The 21,040-nt window shown below is 36.5% G+C and overlaps 1 protein-coding gene across 1 annotated transcript; it reads right to left on the bottom strand.

The window, feature by feature from the left end:
• Positions 1–1,149: 1,149 nt before the first annotated feature.
• Positions 1,150–20,776, bottom strand: LOC126080523 (olfactory receptor 8K3-like). Its single transcript, XM_049891724.1, has 3 exons — positions 20,663–20,776; positions 20,360–20,476; positions 1,150–1,929 (listed from the first exon to the last, which is right to left on the bottom strand). Exons 1-3 carry the CDS (start codon positions 20,774–20,776, stop codon positions 1,150–1,152), a joined length of 1,011 nt encoding a protein of 336 aa, XP_049747681.1.
• Positions 20,777–21,040: the final 264 nt, after the last annotated feature.

Here is a 21,040-nt window from a genome sequence, read left to right as displayed (position 1 = left end):
AAAATATGCAGGAAAATTAGGAGGGAATATGGAGCAACTATGTCCAGAATTCATGGTAAATATACAAAATGCTACATATCACACTCTCTCACTAGAAACACAGCATGGCCCAAACCATGTGTTACCTCCTTATGCTTCTTCCAAGCAGAATAATCGAAATGATGAACTCAAACAGCAGATACTGATCAAACTAAAGTTCACACTCATGTTCATCAAGTGGAAGAAAATCCAGCCGAACAAAAACAAGGCAAAAACCTAACTCATCCTACAATAGACCTCTTATGCAAGGGCACATAAACAGTTAGAAAATGACTTCTAAACTAGAGTTCTTTTCTGGAGACATAAGGATAACAGTCTTTGAGACAAAAGCATGGAAATAGGAAGCAATATTAATCTGGGACAGAAAAAATGAAAAAACCTGGGAACTTCTGTGGCTGACCTCAAAAATGTACCTTAACAGGTATACCCACTGATGCAGATAAAATGGGCTAACTTAGACAAAACCTGATACCGAGCTGATCTCGTTGAATATAAGTTTATTTTTTTACTGTTTATACTAATATTACAATATAGTAATAATAAAAATAATAACAAAGTAAACAAACTCTGAGGGCTCAAATATGAAAGTAAAGGCAGGGTTTAGAAAATGGACATTTGAGCAAATTCAAATGACTGAGTACTTTAAATCAACCCACCACACTGAGCCTTCTTTTAATCAGAATTAGCTACCCAGAGCTGAGTGTCAGCAATAAAACAGGAAGTTTGTGGAAGTGCACACACGGGCACGAGCACATACACCCTTTCTCCTTTTTTTTTTTCTACTACGTGAGGAAAACACCAGACACTTGGAAATCTTCCTGTATCTATTACAGTTTCACTATCCCACTGAAGACATTCAATTTTCTTTTTTTTAAAAAAACTATCAACTTTCTTAATTATTATACTCATATTGCATCACTCCTGCTCAAAGAAGGCAACACTTTGTACTGTTTCATTTATTAATCTACTTACAGCTCTTAGTAGAGTGACTGGTAGAAGGCGATATAGAAATACATGTTGAACTTTTCTATGCAATTTGTGCTTGCTATTCCCTCTGGAGGCACACAGAAAGAAGTTTAAAGCCCATATGTAAATTATATAAATCATATGTTAGAGTGAACTTTGAGAAAATGTATTGCATAATCGTCCTAAAGCCCTATGTAAGGCAGATTTTACATCTCTATTCCTCAAACTGTAGATCAAGGGATTCAACATGGGGATCACCAGGGTGTAAAATATGGAAGCCATTTTATCAATGTCAAAGGAATGACCGGACTTGGGCTGCAGATACATAAAGATTAAAGTCCCATAGAACACTACCACCACAGTCAGGTGGGATCCACAGGTGGAGAAGGCCTTGTGCCTGCCCTCAGCTGAGTTCAGTCTGAGAATGGATACAATTATGAGTATGTAAGAATCAAGAACTATTAGAAGGGATGAAATCAAACCAAAAACAGATAAGATGAAAATGACCAATTTGATCTCATGCGTGTCTGAGCAGAGCAAAGATAACAGGGGGAGACTGTCACAGTAGAAATGCCTGATGACATTGTGGCCACAGAAGGATAAATTAAAAATCTTTATGGTGACCAGAAGAGAAACAAATGTGCTGTAGAGATAAGGGATTGCCACCAGCACAGAGCACACCCCTCGTGACATGATGATGGTGTAGCACAAAGAGTTACAGATAGCCACATAGCGGTCGTAGGACATTGCTGACAGAATAAACAATTCAGTAGTTATGAATATCATAAAGAAAACTTGCTGTATAGCACAAACATAATATGAGATTGTATTTTCATCCACAACAAAATTTGCCAGCATTTTGGGTCCCACGGCTGTTGAATAACCAAGATCAGTGATAGTCAGGTGTCTGAGAAAAAAGTACATGGGAGTTTGTAGCCTGGAGTCCATCTTGGTAAGGATGATGATGCCCAAGTTGCCCACCACTGAGATCATGTAGATGATGAGGAGCAGCCAGAACAATGGAGCCTGCAGCTCTGGACAGTCTGTGATTCCCGTCCGAATGAATTCATTCAGGGCTGTTAGATTATGTTTGTCCGTCTTGGTTTATCGGGTAACTTGTTCTGAATGGAGCCATCAGCATCATCAATAGATTTTATGCAATATCGTCTGGTAGGTTTTTGTATGCAAAACCAGCATGAATAGTATAAATATAAACATTCTATTTTAGGGTATTTGAATACACATCCAACTGACACAAATTTTACACACCCATATACATATTAGATTGATGGACACATTGGTAGATAGATGAAACAAAAATGAATAATATGTTAAATTTTTAGGTGTTAGGTACATAGATATTTATTATATTCTTCTTAAAACTTTTAGCTTTTTCACATACCTAAAAAATACGCAGATACATTTTGAACCCTGTCCTTCAAAATACTATCTTATGAAAACTCATAAATATATAGATGGTCCAGAATGGAACAATCAACATACTAGACAGGTTTTCAATAGATACAAAATTGATCACAGTGGAAATTATTTGTCTTTATACGAGAAAACATGCCTAGAAATATATGTACATTGATGTAACCTCTGCTATACCTCCATTTGTAATGCATACAGTGTGGTGCTTTGGGCAAATAACATAAGTTATGTGTATCTTTTTATCCCCATCTGAAAAATCATATTCTATCTCTTTTTTGCAGGGTTGTTAGGAAGGATAAATGAGAGTTAAAGGCTTCAATGTGTCTATGATACTTGAAAATAATTCTACCTATTTGTCTTTCTGTCTGTATATCTATCATCTATCATCATCATCATCTGTCATTTTTCGATGTTGACATGAATTACTTGGAATTATTATTTTTTGTTGTTAATTGTTTTGATCTTTAAGATATTTATAGGTATATTGTTCTGGACTGTTACTTAAGATCTTTGTCACCATTTTTATGATGAATAGGTTCATTATGACAATATACTTGTAACTGACTCCAGCCCCATGCTCTATAACACCTGTTCTGTGACTAAAGTGTTCAAAAGTGGCATTCTTTAGATTACTTTGTTGGTCTACTTAAAATATTTTCTCCTCTAATTGGACATTCGTGTTATAACTGAGACATCTAAGTTTTTTGTAACAATCAGGTACATATTTTTTTCTTTAGAGAAACCTAGGATGTATGAAGAAATCTGTACAATAGTGAAACCTTGACCTCCTAAACACTCCCTTGTAAAAAAAAAAAATCCTCTACTTTTATGAAATATCCAAAGTTTAAAATATCACTATATGACACCATAGCATAAGAGAAAAGCAAAACATATGATGATAACATATAAGTAATTAATGGAAGTTATTAAAATCTGCCTCAATATGAAGCATCTTCTATTAAACACTGGAACTCCTATGCACCAGGAGATAACACAGATCAATTTAAGTATAGTTTTTAGAAACTGAATCTGAATATGCCACAGATATTTTAAAAATACTATAGGCTTAAAGGTTAAGATAATAGAATCATTGGTTTAAATCTTTGTGATCACTGCTTCCTATGTATGTATATGTGTATATCTATCTATCATCTGTCTGTCTATCTATCCATCATCTATCTATCTATCTATCTATCTATCTATCTATCTATCTATCTATCTATCTATCTATCTATCTATCTATCTATCTATCTATCTATCTATCTATCTATCATCTATCTATCTATCTATCTATCTATCTATCATCTATCTATCTATCTACTATCTATCTATCATCTATCTATCTATCTATCATCTATCTATCTATCTATCATCTATCCATCATCTATCTATATCTATCTATCATCTGTCTATCTATCTATCTATCTATCTATCTATCTATCTATCTATCTATCTATCTATCTATCATCTATCTATCACCTATCTATCTACTATCTGTCTGGTATATATCTATTCCTGAACACTATGAGCAGAGCAGTCTCTGAGTCAACTATGAGCAAATGAATGCAGAAATTAAATTTCATAGCATTAATGATAAAAGTGAATACATGAAATCCACATTTATCTCATATAGAATATATTAGGAAAAATGGTGGAAAGCAGACAAAATTGAATAAAAAAATGGGGCCTTGAAAAAACCATTAAAACACTCTCAAAATTGGTAAAACATGGTATTGCCTATAAATTTTTACCTTTTACCTGTATTGAATCCATGCGATTCTTAGCATGGCATAGTGGGAGCAACTTACAGCTTTCTCTCAGTGTTTACGGCTCTCCCTGAGGAGATACCAAGCTATGTGTTAATTATGTCTGAAGCACTCGAAAACTGAAGAACATATCTGGTGTGTCTGTCAATTTTCTAAACAATTTGTATTCACCAGTGATTGTTTCTTTTAGATTCATTCATTCATTTAGTCTCAGCTTTCAGTCTGTCCCACCCAGGAATCTGGATTAAAATATTTTACCTTTAGGTCAGAACACTCAATATTCCCTCATTTAATAATGTTGTCATATGGAATAAAATCAGTAAATTTCATACTCTGATATACTGTTTCTTTTTGTTTTTTTCTATATTTTCACTTTTTTATTATTATGCTTTAGGTGAAAGATTATGCTAAAATCATTTTCTCGTACAAAATTTTTACACTTATTGCTATGTGACCCTAGTTGCTATAAATATAATGTGAATGTACACTCCCTTTGTCCACCCTGATTTCCTGTGTCCATTCCACCAGCTCTTATCCCTTTCTGACTCCTAATCTTGCCTTCGAACTGGAGTTGCCCACTTAGTGTCATGTATCTACATGAACTAAGAAACACATTTTTCACAAGTATTATTTTATGTTTATAGCCCAGTCTAATCTTTGTCTGAAGAGCTGGCTTCCAGAATAGTTTTAGTTCTGTGTTAACAGAGAGTCTGGGGCCATGTCTTCTGGGGCTCCTCTACTCTCAGTCAGACTGTTAAGTCTAGTCTTTTTTCATGAATTTGACTTCTACACCTCATTTTTCTTCTGCTCCATCAGGAACTCTCTGCTGTGTTCCATGTCTGGGCAGTCATTGATGGTAGGTGGGCACCATCTAGTTCCTCTGGTCTCAGGCTCATGGATTCCTCTGGTCTCAGGCTCATGGATCTGTGGTTTATGTGGCCCATTTTATCTCCTGTGCTAATACTTTCCTTGTGTCATTGCTTTTCTTCATTCTCCTTTGCTCCAGGTGGTTTGGGACCAATTAACGCATCTTAGATGGCCGTTTGCCAGTTTTTAAGATGCCAGATGCCACTTACCAAAGTGGAGTTTAGAACATTTTGTTAATAATCTTTGTTATGCCAATTGACTTAGATGTCCCCTGAAACCATGGTCCTCAGACCACCACTCCTACTATTCTGTCCCTTGATTTGTTTGGTTGTGTCCAGGAAACATCTTAGCTTTTGGTTTAGTCCATTTGTGCTGACTTCCCCTGTATTGTGTGTTGTTCTTCCCTTCACCTAAGATAATTGTTGTCTACTATCTAGTTTTATCTAGTTAGTGAATTTCCCTGTCCCTCCTTTCCCACCCTTGTAACCATCAAAGAATGTTTTCTTCTGTATTTAAACCATTTCTTGAGTTTTATAAAAGTGGTCTCATATAATATTTGTCCTTCTACTACTGACTATTTCACTCAGCATAATGCCTTCCAGATTCATCCATGTTGTTTGATGTTTTGAAGATTCATCATTGTTCTTTATTGTTGTATAGTATTTCATTGTGTGAATATAAAATAATTTGTTTATCCGTTCATACTTTGATGAGCACATAGATTGTTTCCATCTTTTTCTATGGTGAACAGTGTTGCAGTGAACATGGGTGTGCACATATCCATTTTTCTGTCCGCTCTTATTTTTCTAGCATATATTCTAAAGAGTAGAATTGCTGGATTGTATGGTACTTCTATTTCTAGATTTCTAAGGAAGTCCCAAATTGATTTCCAAAGTGGTACTACAATTTTACATCCCCACCAGCTGTGTATAATGTTCCAGTTTCTCCACAACCTCTCTAACATTTATTATTATTATTATTTTTTAATACTAGCCTTGTTGGGGTGAGATGGTATCTCATTGTAGTGTTGATTTGCATTTATGTAAAGTCTAATCATTGTGAGCATTTTCTCCTCTATCTGTTAGCCACCTGAGTATTTTCTTTGGTGAAGGCCTGTTCATATCTTTTGCCCTTTTTTTAAATTGGTTTTTCTGTTGTTGAAGTTTTGCAGTATATTCTATGTTTTAGAGATTAGACCCTATTCCTATATGTCGTACTCCAAACTTTTTTTCCCAGTCTGTAGGGAATCTTTTTACTCTTTTAATGAGGACTTTGTTTGAAAATAAGTGTTTAGTTTTTAGGACCTGCCAGCTATCTAATTTCTCTTCTGGTTTTGTGCTTTTTTAATAATGTTTTTTATACTGTTTGTGCCATGCATTAGGACCACTATCATTGTCCCTATTTTTTCCACCATAATTTTTAACAGTTTAGATTTTATATTTAGATCTTTGATTCATCTTGAGTTAGCTTTTGTGCATGGTGTGAGGTATTGATCTTGTTTCATTTTTTTGCAGATGGATAGCTGGTTATGCCGTCATTTTTTTTAATAATTTTTATTGTGCTTTAAGTGAAAGTTTACAAATCAAGTCAGTCTTTCACACAAAAACCCATATACACCTTGCTACACACTCCCAATAACTCTCTCCCTAATGAGACAGCCCGCTTCCTCCCTCCACTCTCTCTTTTCATGTCCGTTTCATCAGCTTCTAACTCCCTCCACCCTCTCAGCTCCTCTCCAGGCAGGACATGCCAACATAGTATTAAGTGTCCACCTGATCCAAGAAGCTCACTCCTCACCAGCATCCCTCACCAGGAACCCATTGTCCAGTCCAATCCATGTCTGAAGAGTTGGCTTTGGGAATGGTTCCTCTCCTGGGCCAACAGAAGGTCTGGGGGCCATGACCACCGGGGTCCTTCCAGTCTCAGTCAGACCATTAAGTCTGGTCTTTTTATGAGAATTTGGGGTCTGCATCCCACTGCTCTCCTGCTCCCTCAGGGGTTCTCTGTTGTGTTCTCTGTCAGGGCAGTCATCGGTCATAGCCGGGCATCATCTAGTTCTTCTGGTCTCAGGATGATGTAGTTTCTGGTTCAGTTGGCCCTTTCTGTCTCTTGGGCTTGTAATTGCCTTGTGTTCTTGGTGTTCTTCATTCTCCTTTGATCCAAGTGGGTTGAGACCAACCGATGCACCTTAGAAGGCTGCTTGATAGCTTTTAAGACCCCAGACACCACTCTTAAAAGTGGGATGCAGAATGTTTTCTTAATAGATTTTATTATGCCAATTGACTTAGATATCTCCTGAAACCATGGTCCCCAGACCCCTGCCCCTGCTACGAGGGCCTTCAGAGCATTCAGTTTATTCAGGAAACTTCTTGGCTTTTGATTTAGTCCAGTTGTGCTGACCTCTTCTCTATTGTGTGCTGTCTTTCCCTTCACCTGAAGTAGTTCCTATCTACTATCTAATTGGTAAATACCTTTCTCCCACCCTCCCTCCCTCCCCCTTCTCTTAACCACAAAAGAATGTTTTCTTCTCAGTTTAAGCTATTTCTCAAGTTCTTATAATAGTGGTCTTATATAATATTTGTCCTTTTGCAACTAAGTAATTTCACTCAGCATAATGCCTTCCAGGTTCCTCCATGTTATGAAATGTTTCACAGATTCCTCACGTTCCTTATCAATGCGTAGTATACCATTTTGAGAATATACCATAATTTATTAATCTATTCATCCATTGATGGGCTCCTTGGTTGCTTCCGTCTTTTTGCTATTGTAAACAGTGCTGCAATAAACATGGGTGTGCATATATCTGTTTGTGTAAAGGCTCTTATTTCTCTAGGATATATTCCAAGGAGTGGGATTGCTGGATCGTATGGTAGTTCTATTTCTAGCTTTTTAAGGAAGCACCAAGTACATTTTCAAAATGGTTGTACCATTTTACATTCCCACCAGCAGTGTAGAAGTGTACCAATCTCTCCACAGCCTCTCCAACATTTATTATTTTGTGTTTTCTGGATTAATGCCAGACTTGTTGGAGTGAGAGGAAATCTCATTGTACTTTTGATCTGCATTTCTCTAATGGCTAATGATCGTGAACATTTCCTCATATATGTGTTAGCTTCCTGAATGTCTTCTTTAGTGAAGTCTCTATGCATATCTTTTCCCCACTTTTTAATTGGGTTATTTTTCTTTTTGTAGTTGAGATTTTGCAGTATCATGTAGATTTTAGAGATCAGGGGCTGATCAGAAATGTCATAGCTAAAAATTTTTTCCCAGTCTGTAGGTAGTCTTTTTACTCTTTTGGTGAAGTCTTTGGATGAGCATAGGTGTTTGATTTTTAGGAGCTCCCAGGTATGTAGTTTTTCGTCTGCATTCTTAATAATGTTTTGTATACTGTTTATGCCATGTATTAGGGCTCTTAATGTTGTCCCTATTTTTATTTCCACGATCTTTATCTTTTCAGATTTTATATTTAGGTCTTTGATCCATTTTGAGGTAGTTTTTGTGCATGGAGTTAGGTACGGGTCTTGTTTCATTTTTGGGGGGCTGGATATACAGTTATGCTAGCACCATTTGTTAAAAAGACTGTCTTTTCCCCAGTTAACTGTTTTGGAGCCTTTGTCAAATATTAACTGCTCCTATGTGGATGGAATTATGTCTAGGTTCTCAATTCTGTTCCATTGGTCCATGTATCTCTTGTTATAGCAGTACCAGGCTATTGTGAGTACTGTGGCTGTAATAAGAGGTTCTAAAATCAGGCAAAGTAAGGCCTCGCACTTTGTTCTTCTTTTTCAGTAATTCCTTATTTATCCGGGGCCTCTTTCTCTTCCATATGAAGTTGGTGATCTGTTTCTCCATCTCCTTAAAGAATGTCTTTGCGATTTGGATGGGAATTGCATTAAATGTGTAGATCGCTTGTGGTAGAATAGATATTTTTATAATGTTAAGTCTTCCTATCCATGAGCAAGGTATGTTCTTCCACTTTTGTAAGTCTCTTTTGGTTTCTTGCAGAAAATTATAAGTCTTTTACATCTCTGCTAAGATTTATTCCTAAGTGTTTTATCTTCTTGGGGACTACTGTAAATGGCATTGATGTGGTGATTTCCTCTTCGATATTCTTTTTGTTGGTTTAGAGGAATCCAACTGATTTTTGTATGTTTATCTTGTATCCCGGTACTCTGCTGAACTCTTCTGTTAGTGTCAGTCGTTTTCTGGAGGATTCCTTAGGGTTTTCTGTGTATAAGATCATGTCATCTGCAAACAGAGATACTTTGACTTCTTCCTTGCTAATCTGGATGCCCTTTATTTCTTTATCAAGCCCAATTGCTCTGGCTGGAACCTCCAACACAATGTCAAATAAGAGCGATGTTAAGGGGTGATCCTTGTCTGGTTCCCGATCTCAATGGGAATGCTTTCAGGCTCTCTCCATTCAGGGTGATGTTGCCTGTTGGCTTTGATTAGATGCCCTTTATTATGTTGAGGAATTTTCCTTCTATTCCTATTTTGCTGAGAGTTTTTATCATGAATGAGTGTTGAACTTTGTCAAATGCCTTTTCTGCATCAATTGGTAAAATCATGTGATTCTTGTCTTTTGTTTTATTTGTGTGCTGGATTACATTAATTGTTCTTCTAATGTTGAACCATCCCTGGATACCTGGTATGAATCCCACTTGGTCATGGTTAATTGTTTTTTTTTTTATATGTTTTTGAATACTATTGGCTAGAATTTTGTTGAGGATTTTTGCATCTGTGTTCATCAGGGATATAGGTCTATAATTATCTTTTCTTGTGGTGTCTTTACATGGTTTTGGTATCAGGGATATGGTGGCTTCATAGAATGAGTTTGGTAGTATCCCATCCATTTCTATGCTTTGAAATACCTTTAGTAGTAGTGGTGTTAAGTCTTCTCTGAAAGTTTGGTGGAACTCCGCAGTGAAGCCCTCCAGACCATGGCTTTTTTTTGTTGGGAGTTTTTTGATTACCTTTTCAATCCCTTCTTTTGTTATGGGTCTATTTAGTTGTTCTACCTCTGTTTTTGTTAGTTTAGGTAGGTAGTGTGTTTTTAGGAATTCATACATTTCTTCTATTTTTTCAAATTTGAGTACAATTTTCCATAGTAATCTGATATCATTCTTTTAATTTCAGTTGGGTCTGTTGTAATATCTCCCATCTCATGTCTTATTTGGGTTATTTGCTTCCTCTCCTGTTTTTCTTTTGTCAGTTTGGCCAGTGGTTTATCAATTTTGTTGATTTTTTCAAAAAACCAGCTTTTGGTCTTGTTAATTTTTTTCAATTGTTTTTCTGCTTTTTATTTCATTTAGTTCAGCTCTAATTTTTATTATTTGTTTTCTTCTGGTGCCTGTCAGTTTTTTTGCTACTCTCTTTCTATTTTTTCAAGTTGTAGGGATAATTCTTTGATTTGGGCCTTTTCTTCTTTTTGGAAGCCAGCACCATTTTTTAAAGACACTGTCTTTTCCCCATTTATTGACTTTGGGCCCTTGTGAAATATTGGCTGCTCATAGGTTGATAAACTTACATCTGGATTCTCAATTCTGTTCCTTTGGTCTATCTATCTGTTGATGTACCAATCCTAGGCTGTTCTGACTACAGCGGCAGTATAAGAGGTTTTAAAACCACTCTGCATAAGTCCTCCTACTTTGTTCTCCTTCTCCAGTAGTGCTTTACTTACCTGGGACCTCTTCCTTTTCTGTATGAAGTCGGTGGTTTGTTTCTCCATCCCTTTAAAAAAAACGCCTTGGAATTTGGATCAGGATTACATTTTATCTGTAGATCACTTTGGGTAGAATTGATATTTTCACAATGTTGAGTCTTTCTATCTGTTTTTCCATGTATGTATATCTCTTTTTGTTTCTTGCCATAGTGTCTTGTAGTTTTCTTTGTGTAGGTCTTTTATATCTATGGATTAGGTTTATTTTCTTGCAGGCTATTTTATCTTCCTGCAGGCTATTGTAAATGGTATTGATATGGTGACTTCTTCAAATTTTTCTTTGTTGTTGTCAGGAATCCAACTGATTTCTGTATGTTTATCACATATCTTGATATTTTGCTGAAATCTTCTATTAGTTCCAGTAGTATTCTTGTGGATTCTTGGGGGGGGGGGTTGTGTATAAAATCATATCATCTACAAATAGAGTTACTTTTAATTCATCCTTACCAGTTTGGGTGACCTGTATTTCTTTTTCTTGCCTAATTCCTCTGGCTAGGACCTCCAGCACTATGTTGAATAAACACGGTGATAAAGTGCATCCTTGTCTGGTTCCTGTTCTCAAGGGGAATGCTTTCAGACTCTCTCCATTTAGGATGATGTTGGCTGTTGGCTTTGAATAAATGCCCTTTACTATTTTGAGGAATTTCCCTTCTGTTCCTATTTTGCTGAGAGCTTTTATCATGAATGGGTGTAGGACTTTGTCAAAGGTATTTTCTGCATCAATTGATATGGTCATTTGGTTCTTATCATTTGTGTTCTTTATGTGTTAGATTACACCGATTGTTTTTCTAAGGTTGAAACATCCCTGCATATCTAATATGAATCCCACTTTGTCATGATAAATAATTTTTTGATATGTTGTTGAATTTTATTGGCTAGAATTTAGTTGAGGAGTTTTGCAACTCAGTTCTTGAAGGATATTGGTCTGTAATTTTTTTATTTTGTGGTATCTTTACCTGGTTTTTGTACCAGATTTATATTTTTTTCAGAGTCAGTTTGGGAGTATTTCATCCTTCTGTATGCTCTGCAATGCCTTTAGTAGTAGTGGTGTTAACTGTTTACTGACAGTTTGGTAGAATTCTCCAGTAAAGCCATCAGGAGCAGCGCTTTTTTTTTTTTGTAAGGAGTTTTTTAGTTACTTCTCCATTTCTTCTTTCATTATAGGTTTATTTAGTTTTCTTCCTCTGTTTGTGTTAGTTTATGTAGGTAGTGTGTTTTTATAATTTTGTCCATTTCCTCTAGATTTGCCACTTTTTTGGAGTAAAATTTTTTGCAGTATTCTCTTATGATTCTTTTAATTTCAGTTGGGTCTGTTGTGATATCATCCACATCATTTCTTTTCTCAGTTATATGCTTCCTATTCTGTTGTTCTTTTGTCAGTGTGGCCAGTGGTTTATTGATTTTGTTGATCTTTTCAAAGAACCAGATTAAAAGTCTTGTTAATTCTTTCAATTGTTTTTCTAATCAGTAAATTATTGTATTTATTTATTTTGTTTGCTTACTGTATCCTAGCTTCTTGTTCTGTTTTGTTTTGATATGCCCATATAGGCTGCTCAGGTGAGATAGTTTGAATATTGGTTGCCTTGATGCTCTAACATTCTGTCACCAGTTGGTTAGAGCTCTTACGAGGTATGTGAGCCAGGAATCCTTTTACTTTTCTTGTGTTGACTCAGCTCAGGCATCCAGGGTGGTTGATCACCAAGTGTGCGGTGTGGGCTTTCACCTACAGTTCTAGATGTGCAGGGGTGATTGGAACAGCATGAGTATCTGGCTGCAGTAGGGGGTCATATGCTGGGCAAATCAGTGGTCTGATGACTGTTCTTGAGTACCCTGGTATAAGACATGTCCCTGTTCCCTAGAGTGCATAGTTAGGTGGGCTTTGCAGTTGGACTTTGGTACCCAGTACTGTTGGGTTTAAGGACTGGCTGGGAACAATTATTCTTGGACCCCTGTTGCAGATGGTTAGGTGATGTAGTTGGAGCCAACAGTCCTTAGGCCACTGATGTGGATAGATGAGGTCCATGTTTAATGGATAGTGTGGTGTCTAATGTCATAATTCTGCCACTCTTCCTTAGCTGTTGCAGTTGAAAATAGGCTTCAGGTATATACCCTGTCGTTTTGTGCTAACAAGTGTCTATGCTGTTGAAATGGGCCCACGGAAGTCTAGGCAGTGTTTCAAGGTATTCGACATCCATGGACCTCTTTTGTCTGTACCTACACAAAGGGACTCTGCCTGCCCTGACCTCCTAGCTTAGGGGAGCTGGCAGATTATTTTTTCCCTGTTTGTTCACTTGTTCCCACTCCATAGCTGGGACAATGGTTCAGAGCACACTATAGGTCATATTTCCAGCCCAGGGGGCTCAGCAATCATTGACACTAGACTATGAACTGGAACAGAGTAGGGAGGGGGTAGGTAAATGGGAAAGAGGTACTTCCCAAGGATGGGAAAGGATTTTTGATCTTTAGTGTAGATTATATGCTTGTATTTATCCTTTACTGATTCACTGTTGCTTCTCCCTGGTTCCAGAGGTTTGAACAGACTCTGAGCCCCATGATTTTTGCCAATGTGAAAAATATATCACAAACACCATTGTTTGCCTCAACCCACGTGAGCCAGCTGATCCAGCCTGCAAGGTACCAGCCAGGTCAGGTCTGGCAAATCCTTGCTACTTCTAAAATGTCTCTCCCTCTCTCTGTCCCTCAGCAGTACTCCTCAACCTTGTCTTCGATATTCAGGGCTCCTAAATTGTCTGTTTAATACTTCTCTCTTATTTTATTATATTAAGATAATCTATTTTATTTGCATGAGTTAAAATGAGAAGAAACAACTGAAAGTATCAAATAATAGTTGGAACATAGAATGCACAAAGAAAGAATCCTAGAAAATTGAAAGTTGTAAAAAATGAAAAGGAACATATAAAAGTGGATACCCTAGGCATTAAATGGAATGATATTGACCATCCTGAATCAGGCAATCATATGGTATGTTATGGCAGAATGACAATTGAATAGGAATGCCATCACACTTATCTTAAAAAAAATAATTCCAAGACCTATAATGAGGTACAATGCTGTCAAAGATACGATAATATTCATATGCCAACAAACAACAATTATTGTTTGAATTATTACTCAAATTTACTCAAAAAATGCAAAAGATGAGGATGTTGAAGATTTTATCAACTTTTGAAGTCTGAATTCATCAAAATTGCAATCAATGTCCATTGCTAATTATTAGTTATTAGAATGTGAAAGTTGGAAAAAAAAAGAAGGGTCAACAGATGGAAAATATGGCCTTGGTGATAGAAACGATGCTGCACATCCATATTCGAATATTGCAAGACCAATGAATTCTTCATTACAAATAACTTTTTAAACAAAAGAAATGGAGACTCTGTTTGTGGACCTTGCTAAACAGAACACACAAGAAGCAAATCCACTACATCTGTGGAAAGAGATGATGGAGAGGCTCAGTGTCATCAGTCAAAACAAAGCCAGGGGACAACTGCAGAACTGACCATCGATTACTCATATACAAGTTAAAGCTGAAGAAAACTAGAGGAAGTCCAGGACAGCCAAAATATGACCTTGAATATATCCTGCCTGAATTTAGAGATCTTCCCAAGAATTGATTTGACACATTGAACACTAATGACTATAGATTAGACAAGTTTGGAATGCCATCAAGGACATCATACCTGAAGAAATCAAAAGGTCATTAAAAGACAAGAAAGAAAGAGAAAACCAAATGGATGTCAAAGATTCTCTGACACTTGGTCTTGAATGTAGAATAGCAAAAGCAAACAGAAGAGATAATAAAGTTGAAGAGCTGAACAGGAGATTTCAAAGGGAGGCTAAGAAGACAAATTAAAGCATTCTAAATAAACGTGCAAAGGCCTGAAGTTAAAAAACCAGAAGGGAAAGACATGCTTGACATTTTTCAAGCTGAAAGAATGGAAGAAAGAATTCAAGATATGTGAGTAAATTTTATGGTATGTTGTTTATATCTCAATAAAAGGATTTAAACAATAAAAGTAACAAGAAAAAAATCCAATTTGTCTGACTTTCTAGATGTGAAATAAGAGATATATCCATATATAAAGCCCTTTAATAGAAGCAGAACCCATACTTACTCAAGTAGGTATAAAATGTCCTTATGGTTAGAAAAATCATGAAAATTTAATGACTGAGAAAGTAAAGCCTTGAAAAAAATTCTTATATTTTATTTCTGTACTAATTATTTATTGTAAGTTCACAATTTCCATAGAATCTATTTGTTGTGATGACCATAGCTAAGTTCCATGAAAAAGTGAGTTTTAAAAGTAAAGACATTTTCTATGAGAGAATAATATTGAATTTTTGTTCTCCTACTCTAGGATCGAATAATTTCTATTGCTCCAAATAATAAAATAATAATTTGAGCTAATATTTATGTAAATAGACAGGCACATCTGGTTTTGTACTTTGCTGTTATTTCATATATTGAGCATATTTGGTGGTATTTAAGTAATATACTGTCATACTAAATAGTTTTATCCTTTTCACCAAGAAACCTATACCATTTCACTATTGTTAGTTGCCATTGTATGTAGATAAGACTGTCTGTAATTATAAGATGAACTTCTGCTAGTATATGACACAGTGGAAACTGGGAGAAACATCACATGTTGTAGTGAAGGGCATGTCCTTCACAGTTCTAGCATGTACCATTCACATATGGTAGAAAGTGTAATATCACTCTTCCTGTAACTTGACTTCTGAGACTTCCTTACCTAGACATTTGTCTTCACCTCTCCACCAGTTTATTCTTTCTCCAGGGAATCAGCAATATATGTAGTACAAATTTGTCAATTCCCTCAGTCCCCTCTGCTTGGTGGTCACTTTTTCTCATACAGAAATTATACACAGGTAGTATTTGACACTTCATGGGAATGTTCAGTCCTTGAAGGAGGACATCTTGGCTGGTATAGTTGAGGGTCAGTTAAAAATAGGAAGACCCTCAACAAGATGGATTGACACTAGTGTCGCTAACATACCTATCATTGTGAGGATGGTGCAGGACCAGATTCTGTTTTGTTCTGTTGTTCATGGGGGTATCTGTGATCAATATCAACTCTAGGCACTGCACAACAAAAAGTGTTAAGACTATTAGGGATCATTAAATATTTTAATGAATCACAGATTTTTTTTATAACTGTAATAATATTTAACTGGTATAGCAAGCTCCTCAGTATTTTCTTATCATTCTCTCTCTTTGTCTCTCTTATTTTCAAGGGCTCCTTCAATGAAAAACTATATAAGTGAATTAGACATATTTATTTTCTTTGAGTTGATGGATACCACTGGATCCATATGATTACTGTGGTGGGAAGGAATCTCTTGGATGTTTACATTAATCATGGCAATACTCAATAGATTGCACATTTACTGCTAGTTTTTTTTTTCACATCTTAGGCTAAATAAATGGCACAGCATGCAATTCCATTGTGCCCAACCATCACAACTGCATGTAGGTCTTCCGTCTCTCCTCATTGTATCATCTAGAAATTCTTTTCCCAGGCATGTAATGAAACACTCAATAATTAAATGCATCTCTCAAACATTAGCTCAAGAAAAGGGTTTTAATTTATTTTAAAAAAAGAAACAGAAAAAGGAGAAAATGCCTACTAGAGGGGCCTGATGGCTCTCATTGGTTCAGTAGCTCAGAAAATCAGTTAATATATTTGGCAATCCCTTGTCCTTAAATTAAATTCCCCCAAAATTGAAGTACACAGGGTAACAAAGTCCAAGAAGCAGAAGATGGTGGGGAATAAATGTTTTTCTCAAAGACCTCCCTTTTTAAGGAAGTAACATCAATTCTATTTTTATTTTTAAAAGGTGGCTGAACTTCTCACAGCAATACTCCACAAATCATTTCTTAAAAAGGGAACTTCCTTGTTCATTTCTTTTTAACCTCTGTTTTACTCAACCAAAAAACCAAACCCCTGTCACCCAGTTGATTCCGACTCTTAGTGACCCTACAGGACATACTAGAACTGCCCCCTAGGGTTTCCAAAGAGATACTGGTGGGTGCAAACTGCTGACCTTTGGGTTAGCAGCTGAGCTGTAACCACTGTGTCACCGTGGCTCCTATTCTTTACTACTTTATGATAATTCCTGATATCGCCCACTGGAAGTTTAGTATAAACCTTCGCTGAATATGTCCTGTGTCCACCTTGTGACAGTTTTCCATTATTTAGTTTGAACAAATCATGCATTGAAATAAATCAATTAGCTTACTGTGTCAGCTTATTAATTCATTATCTCTATTGAATTTATTTTCTCCCCCAGACATTGTCCTAGGCATTAACTATTTTATGAAACCCTCTGCCATTTCTCTTCTTTTAATCTGATACTCTCCGTCATCTCAGGCGTGACATCAATAAAGCAGAAAATTAACATTAAGAAGATATTTACACTAGCTGTTATGAACCTAGAACCTGGAACCTGGAGCAAGGTCATGTTTAAAACTTGATTCTGATGCTTAAGGCCACTGTGAATTTGGACTATTTATTTTTTATTTGTGATTTGAATTTGGGTAATTTATTTACCCTCTCTGAACCTCCTAGTATCATCTAAAATATGTAAATATTAATAAAACCTGCCTCCCAGAGCTGTTGTGAAAATTAAATTAATTAAATCTTGAAGAATAACTCTGTTACACCAGTCAATAATTATGAAGTATTATTATCTGGAGGTGCTCATTGTTGTTGTGGAAATCCCTGGACAACTCGCCGTGGCTTGTCTCATCCAGTAAACCAGAGCCTCAAGTGGGAGTGTAGAAAGGCACCTTTATTTCATTGTGTAAGGGAAGAAACAGTCGGGGCTGATATTGCTAAGCCTGCTCAGTGAGAGTGAGGCAAAAGGTTACTTTTAAGGGGTCGACAAGTAGGAAATTCATACAAGTTACAACAGCAATATTATTAAACTACCTAGGTGCAATGTGGTTTAAATATAACTTCATGCATCATGTGTTCAGAATATGGCAATTAAACTCCACCCAGAGATGGAGAATGTACTATGCATGAGTTTTAAAAGGTTATCCTGAATGTCAACATGGTGCCTAAACCAGTTTCTGCCAGTTTTCTCTAGTTTGGGCAGAACTTAAAGAGAAGGGATCCAGAATTTTAATGTACAGCTGCTGGGTATATCAAGCAAAGTGAACAGGATTCTAATGTAAAGCTAAGGGGCCTACCAAGCAAGCTGCACAAGGCAGTGGAATTTTCTGCAGCCTGGGGAGCTCTGTCTTATCATGACCATCTTCAACTTCTAACTGCTTCAAACTTTTTAAAAATATTGATGCTCATATGACAATATAACATGCACCTTCTCTTATATTCCAATGAGCAAATTTTTATTCAAATTTCATTGGCTACATGAGGGATTTTATTTCATGATCCTGAGCTATGAAAACATTTAGACTCTAGTAACTTCAATACAATCCTAGAAATTTTATAAAGAAAAAAATGATAATAAACATAAATACATGGAAAAATCTGAGTAGCAACATCAACCAAAAATGTCCATAAGGCCAGATAACTGTATCCTTGCCACATAACAGACCTCACTTGAATTAGAAATACTTCATTGTACAAACCATACTATTATCTCATTTTGCCTCTCACAAGCAGGGTAAACAAAAGAAAATGAAAATATAGTGCATGATAATAATGACCAAATACTAGGAAAGCCAAAAGAATGAAATACAGGCAACAAACTTAATTCATCATAGCATATCCTATTACCCAAGGAAATAAACAAAGAAATAATGGAGCAAATATTTTTAAAAGTTTTTCATATAGAGAAGAAAGAACAACTCATGAAAGAGAAAAGGTAATTATTGAATAAGAATGACTAGTGGGGAAGGGATTCCACACCTGGGAACTACTGTGGATGACCTCAAGAAATTTATCTTTACTGGTGTCTTTTTATTCTGATCTAGGCAAAACACATTGATTAAAAAGAAAGTCAGATGCAGAGCTGAACTTTTGAATTGCTAAACAGCAAGCTATGTTGAGTTAACAAATTCACATGGGAAAGTAAAGGCATCCATAAGAAAATGGAGCTCCAAGGTCTGGAATGGGGACATATGAGCCAATTTAGATGACTGAGTAATTCACATCATTACACTACCCTGAGACTGATTGTAACCTGGCCAAATCTAATACCCCTCCCCCTCAGAAACTATGAGGGCCAAAACAGAAGGCAAGGGCTTACACGAACACACACATACACACATACAAGTACTGACACTGCAAAGTTTATTCTAATAGTTGAAATAAACACCAGAATCATTAACTGTACTCTTGTACCTAGTACCTTTTCCCACTACCGCTCAGCTGTCCACTCTCTTTGCTGATTTCATGGTTCCCAACACATTCTCCTGAAGCTATGGTAGTGCACTGGGCCAGAGCTTGGCTGCTAACCAAAAGGTCAGCAGTTCAAATCCACCAGCCTCTCCTTAGAAAATCTAAGAAGCAGTTCTACTCTGTCCTATAGGATTGCTATGAGTCACAATCAACCCAATGGCAAAAGATTTTATTTTTTATCACATTCTCAAAAAGCCCAAATGCAGTGTTGTTCAGGAGATTCTCACTCATAATGACCCCATAGGACAGATTAGAACTGCCCCATAGGGTTTCCAAGGATGTAAATCTTTATGAAAGCTGATTATTTCTCTCAGGGATTGACTGAAGGGTTTGAATCACTGACCTTTCATTTAGCAGCCAAGCACTTTAATCACTGCACTACCAGGGCCCCAACACATGTTTCTCTATGATAAAATTTAGTTAGTTATTATATTTGTAATCCATCTCTTAACTTCAAGGAAGGCAAAGGTTTATACTGTTTTGTTCATCAATGCATGTAGAAGAGTGACTGACACATAAGATATTTCTAAATATATATGGAATATATGTGTGCTTGCTAAACCCTACAGAGGCACACAGACAAGGTTTAAAACCCAGCATGTATTTCACAGGAACCATATAATGAATCAAAGTATAGAAAAGAAGTCGCATATTTTTTTCCATGTTCTGTGTAGGGCATATTTTACATCTTTGTTCCTCAAGCTATATATCAAGGGATTCAACATGGGGATAACCAGGCTGCAAAATATGGAAGCCACTTTATCAGCATCAAAAGAATGACTGGAGTTGGGCTGCATGTACATAAAGACTAAAGTCCCATAGAACACTACCACTACTGTCAGGTGGGATCCACAGGTAGAGAAGGCCTTGTGCCTGCTCACAGCTGAGTGCATCCTGAGAATGGCTACAAAAATGAGCAGGTAAGAAACAAGAACTATTAAAAGGGATGCAATCAAATCAAGAGATGCTAAGATGAGAATGATCAATTGAATTTCATGTGTGTTTGAGCAGAGCAAAGATAACAAGGGGTTACTGTTACAGTAGAAATCACTGATGACATTGCAGCCACAGAAGGATAAATTAAAAATCTTTATGGTGATAAGAAGAGAAACAAATGTGCAATAAAAATAGAGGATTGCCACCAACATCCCACATACCCTTTGTGACATGATGACTGAGTAGAGCAGAGGGTTACAGATGGCTACATAACGGTCGTAGGACATTGCCGACAGAATGAAAAGTTCACCACTTATGAACAAAACAATGAAAGTGAGCTGTAGAGCACAAAAATAATAGGAGATTGTATTTTCATCTACAACAAAATTGACTATCATTTTCGGTCCCACAGCTGTTGAATAACGAAGATCAGTGATAGCCATGTGTCTGAGAAAAAAATACATGGGAGTTTGTAGCTTGGAGTCCATTTTGGTGAGGATGATGATGCCCAAGTTGCCCACTACTGAGATCATGTAGATGATGAGGAGCAGCCCGAACAATGGAGCCTGCAGCTCAGGGCGGTCTGTGATTCCCAACAGAATGAACTCATTCAGCACTGTTAGATTGTGCTTGTCCATCTTGGTCTGTCAGCAAACCTATACTGGATAGAGACAACAGCGTAGTCAATAGGTTTTATGTAGCACCATTGGTAGATTTTTAGTATACAAAGGCAATATGCTAAATGAATAAGATAAATGCAAACTGTCCAGTACAGTTGTTTGAAATTAAACCCGCCTCCCACAACTAAAGCATAGACACATGAAGATAGAGAGAGAGAGAGAAGGAAAGAGGGAAAGAAGGAGAAATCTAACTTGTTATCAATTGGATAAAATTTGTTCCCA

This window comes from Elephas maximus, chromosome 7 (assembly GCF_024166365.1).
Source record: "Elephas maximus indicus isolate mEleMax1 chromosome 7, mEleMax1 primary haplotype, whole genome shotgun sequence".
Lineage (NCBI taxonomy): Eukaryota > Metazoa > Chordata > Mammalia > Proboscidea > Elephantidae > Elephas > Elephas maximus.
This window is presented reverse-complemented; position numbering and strand designations above follow the sequence as displayed.